General features: G+C 32.3%; 1 protein-coding gene across 1 annotated transcript; it reads right to left on the reverse strand.

Annotated features, from left to right (window-relative positions):
- Window positions 1-289: 289 nt before the first annotated feature.
- LOC118349236 (auxin-responsive protein IAA16-like) lies at window positions 290-4,236 on the reverse strand. Its single transcript, XM_035692909.1, has 5 exons — window positions 3,740-4,236; window positions 1,945-2,174; window positions 1,381-1,519; window positions 867-928; window positions 290-697 (listed from the first exon to the last, which is right to left on the reverse strand). The coding sequence occupies exons 1-5, from the start codon at window positions 4,021-4,023 to the stop codon at window positions 660-662; spliced, it is 753 nt and encodes a 250-aa protein (XP_035548802.1). The 5' UTR covers window positions 4,024-4,236; the 3' UTR covers window positions 290-659.
- Between the last annotated feature and the right edge of the window lie 490 nt (window positions 4,237-4,726).

Here is a 4,726-nt window from a genome sequence, read left to right on the forward strand (position 1 = left end):
ATGGAACCAATATGAATGCACCAACAAAAGCACATGGCCATGCATATATATATATATATATATATATATATATATTACTTATAAGATCCATGGATCTTAGTAATATATTGTTCGATCCTTAACCTCAATAATTGAATACAATAAAAGCCAATAATGAAAAGCTCAAAGTTCATAAGAATCTCATAATGCACCACATGATAAACAAAACGCCATTGAAAATTAGGTCATGCATGCAGAGAGGCCAGCCGATCGAGGGACAAAAAAGGGTAGTGATCAAAGAGTCATGACAACAAGAAAATTGACATTATTGTATATATATATAATAATAGTTAGACAAGCCATGCATTGACCTTACGTACTAATAATTAAACAAACTTACACATGAACAAGATCAGCAACTTCGATCTTATACATATTATATGAACATCTTAATTCTATGTATATTATTATTAATGCTTCATGTTCCTAATTAATAATTCTCGAATACCTCTCTCATCATATATATATATATATATATATATATTAAGAAAAAAGAAGAAAAAGAAAATGCTACAAACACATTCAAACTCCGAGCTGCAATGGTAGATGATCACCTTATGATGTTCTCTCAAGCTGATTATAGCCTAAGATTTCAAACACCACATGACATTGCTTCATGATCAGCTTCTGTTCTTGCATTTCTCCACCGCCCTCGGTGCTGCAAATATCAAATAAGTCAAAGAGTAATTTTACCATTATATATATATATATAATATAATCATTTTTATAATCCAGTTTTAAATGAAGGGCGATTATGTTGTAAAAATTTAAAATACAAATATATATAGAAGCGTTAATTAATCGAAGTTAGTGATATATATACTGACCAAGTCCAATGGCTTCGGATCCTTTCATTATCCGCAAGCGCTTGCATGAATCAACAAACATCCTTCAAAACGAAATTAAGAAGGTTAATTAATTAACTAATGAACATATTTACCAGCGAAAAAAAATTCCCGGAAAGGTCCTAATTTATTTGGCGAAAATTAACCATGACTTGCATCTTTTTCCGGTGAAATTTGGCACTTATTCCAGCGAAATTATACATCGCCACAAAAATCCTATTATTTGCGACTATTTCATAATATCGCCTCGACATCAGCGGCGTTGAGTCGCTGACCGAAAAAAGTAGCCGGAAATACTTATTAATTAGCTAGTTTTTCCGGCTACTAATTCTTGTTCCCGGAAAATAATTACCTTTTCTTGTAGTGTCAGTACTAGTACATATATATATATATATATATATATATATATAGAATCGTATATGTAATTAACATATAACATGTAATCCTTAATCTTTTGGTCGTTGCAATGAAGAACAATTAATAATTAAGAACTTACTCCCATGGCACATCTCCTACAAGCATCCAATCACCATCCTTATCTTCGTAAGCGGGCACGTACTCAGAACCATTCAACAAGTCTATCAATTTGCTCTCGTTCATCAAATCCTTTAATATTCCTTGTGACCCACAATTTCCTAATTCATTCAAAACCAAAAATTAATATACATATTGTACCATTAATATGGTTTAGTCTCTATAAATAATGCAAGAATTGACATACATGCATGCATATAAGGGCTTGTTTGGATAGTGAAATGAGATTAGATATATATGAGATGTTTTTAGATGAATTGAATAAAATATTACTAAAATATTTTTTTTTTAATACTATTATTATTTTAGAATTTAAAAAAGTTGAATTAATGTTTATTATATTTTGTGTGAGAATCTGAAAAAATTGTAATAATGAAATGAGATATCATGATATGAGGTGAAATGATTTCTGTATGGGCCAAACTAGGCATGTCTTAACTTTTGAGTCATTTTCTTTCCTTTCAATATTGTATTGCCTTTATTTTGAATTGCGGAAGTGGGAATTTGTGATGAGATAATTACGTACCAATGGTAAAGGAACTGAACATTTTGCCCAAGGCAACAGAAAGTTCCTGGTAGCTTTTGTACAACTTCAAGTCTACCTTGCGTAGATATGGTGCTCCATCCATGCTAACCTTAACAAAGGCTGCAGTACTAATGCTACCGCCCTTGGTGGCTTCATCTTTACCATTCTTCTGGCCGGCGACGATGTTCTTTCGTAATGATCGGACAGGTGGCCAACCCACAACTTGTGCCCTGACATTCAAAAGTGACCGTCATTATAATAATTATTCACTCAATTCTCTTGATTCCTTAGCTAAAATTCTTATCGAACATAGATAAAGCATATATAGAAACAATATGCAAATATTAAGATCTAGTGATCAGTCTTACAGTATTTATTCATCATTTAATATTTTTTTACAAACATCTTATAGTGAGATCCGCTCGGAAAAAAAAATAACTAAATTCTTTATAGTGGGTCCATCTTTTTTTTTAAGGACTTGCACGAGACTTCCGCAATCCTGAACCATTACTCTGCTGATCATAAATATTATAAGATGTATTTGATGTATTTATCTCCACTCTATAAACATGCTTAATTGGGCTCTTACTCACCTAAATACTTAGAAAAAAATTAAAATCATGTTTGGTTGAAAATGTATACTACAAATAAGAAAAAGTTTATTTGCATACAACCGTATATATGGCTCAATTTGCAAAGAGCAGAATTCCAACCAACAAACAAAACGCAACCGTATCGATATGGTTTCAGATTGTTTTCATTAATTTGTAAAGTAATTGGTTGTAGTTTTTCCTTGTTCACTTTTCAATTACTATTCCTATTAGTTTCGTACTTTTTATAATTCAGATCATCATAACCAACGCGCCTCGCGTTCGATGACTTAGCTGTATGGGACTAGCTATGATCTTTTCCCTTGTCGACTTTGCTTCACACGTTTGGAATATTGTTTGGTTGTCGAGAAAAGTAAAAAAGATTCCATATGTTCTGTTTTTTCCCTACATCTGCCCGACAACCAACCAAAGCCTTTAGAAAGGCAACTAAATTGCCGATCACGAGTTAGCTAGGAATATGCAAGTCCATACGGCCTTGAAGTATTTCATTGATTTAATAACAATAATTAAATATATACAAATAATAATAATAATAACAATGAAGAAATAAGAATAATAAGAATGCATGGCATAATGTCTTATTCATGAACAGATCATCATGATGATGCTCATGAAACCTCATGAAGTATTTCATTCTTAGTAAACAAAGTAGTAATTAGAGCTGGTTTGGATTCAGAGATGCATGAGATGGTTTTAGATGAGATGAGATGATTTTAGATTAAAGATAAAAGTTGAAAAAAAATATTCTTAGAATATTATTTTTTAATATTATTATTGTTTTGAGATTTGAAAAAGTTGAATTGTGATTTGAAAAAGTTGAATTATTTATTATATTTTGTGTGAGAATTTAGGAAAGTTGTAATGATAAGATGAAACACTTTCTGAATTTAAAGGGGCCTTAATGTTCTTCATTTATTAACATTAATTCCTGTGAATTCTTATGTGAAAAACAATCAAAGACCTGGTAGTGAAAGCAGGTAACTAGCTAGCTAGGAAGGCAAACGTTTCTGATCTCATATCAATATTCATATAAGCATTAATTTTTACACGACACAAGAGTCTGGATCTCAACCATTTAAAACGAAACTACATGAACACATAAAAGTATTAAAAAGAACAGACAAACAAGGAAGTAATTGGAAGAATATACATACATACATACATATATATATATATACACGTACTTGGATATTGGGTGTTTTGCAGGATCATTAGAAGCAGGTACAGGGCTGATCATCTTCTCCTTCATCATCTTTTGATCAACTTCGTTCTTGGCCGAATCTTTGGAGGAAAGATTAAGCTTCAAATCAACTGTTTCTGAAAACCCTCTCTTCCTAGCCGCCTCGCCATCATTATTTCCACCTCCGGCGCCGGCGCTGGCGCCGGGTAATCCCAGACGTAACTCAGTCTCTTCAAAATTAAGCATACTGTATTTGTCACCCTCCACTGCGTCCGAAACGCAACTCATTCTGCACTACTGATATTCACTTCAGAACACCTCTCTCAGTATTAATCGTACTTGTTCTCTGTCTCTGCAATTTTTCTTTTCTTTTCTTTTCTTTTTTCTCTTTCTAGTACTTCAAGCTGCTCTCCGTTGCTAATAATGTTGGTAGAGAGGCTGTACGTACGTGAAAGTATGGGAATATGAAAGTTTTTGGAAGAAAGGGGAGATTAGGGGTAGTGTGTGATAATATATGGCTTTGATGCACAGTAATGATCTTGCCACGTAAAGGGGATTTGTTTGTTGGACGGTCCGCGCTGGGCTTGTCCGGGACTGATAATGTCATGGGTGATGTCAACCTTGGAATGATTGTGGTTAGGCAAGTGGACGGACCAATTTGGTTCTGTTTGCCTTTGTTTGGGGCATGCCTACGCGAAACCAGTAATAATGTCGAAGAAGACTCTATTGATGTAAACAGATTAGATAAAAATAAATTTATATATTGAAGTGGTTTTATGTGATATATTAGATTTATTTTATATTAAAAATAATTTTATAATTTAACGTATTGTATCAAGTCACGTCAGCTTATAAATTTATTTTTTTGTAATTTCTTTTTAATTAAAGTATTTTTCAATCTCGAAAGTATAGGTCAGATTTCTTTTTAATAAATGAGTTTATTAGGTAAAATATTTAATTAAATTGAATAAAATATAGAGTGAATAAGTTA

Source organism: Juglans regia, chromosome 8, assembly GCF_001411555.2.
Source record: "Juglans regia cultivar Chandler chromosome 8, Walnut 2.0, whole genome shotgun sequence".
NCBI lineage: Eukaryota > Viridiplantae > Streptophyta > Magnoliopsida > Fagales > Juglandaceae > Juglans > Juglans regia.

Coding starts and splice junctions, on each gene's coding strand:
- LOC118349236 (XM_035692909.1), bottom strand. CDS start 4,023: ATGAGTTGCGTTTCGGACGCAGTGGAGGGTGACAAATACAGTATGCTT. Junction 2,175..3,739: donor GCAAAACACCCAATATCCAA/GTACGTGTATAT, acceptor TTTGAATGTCAG/GGCACAAGTTGTGGGTTGGC. Junction 1,520..1,944: donor GTTCAGTTCCTTTACCATTG/GTACGTAATTAT, acceptor TGAATGAATTAG/GAAATTGTGGGTCACAAGGA.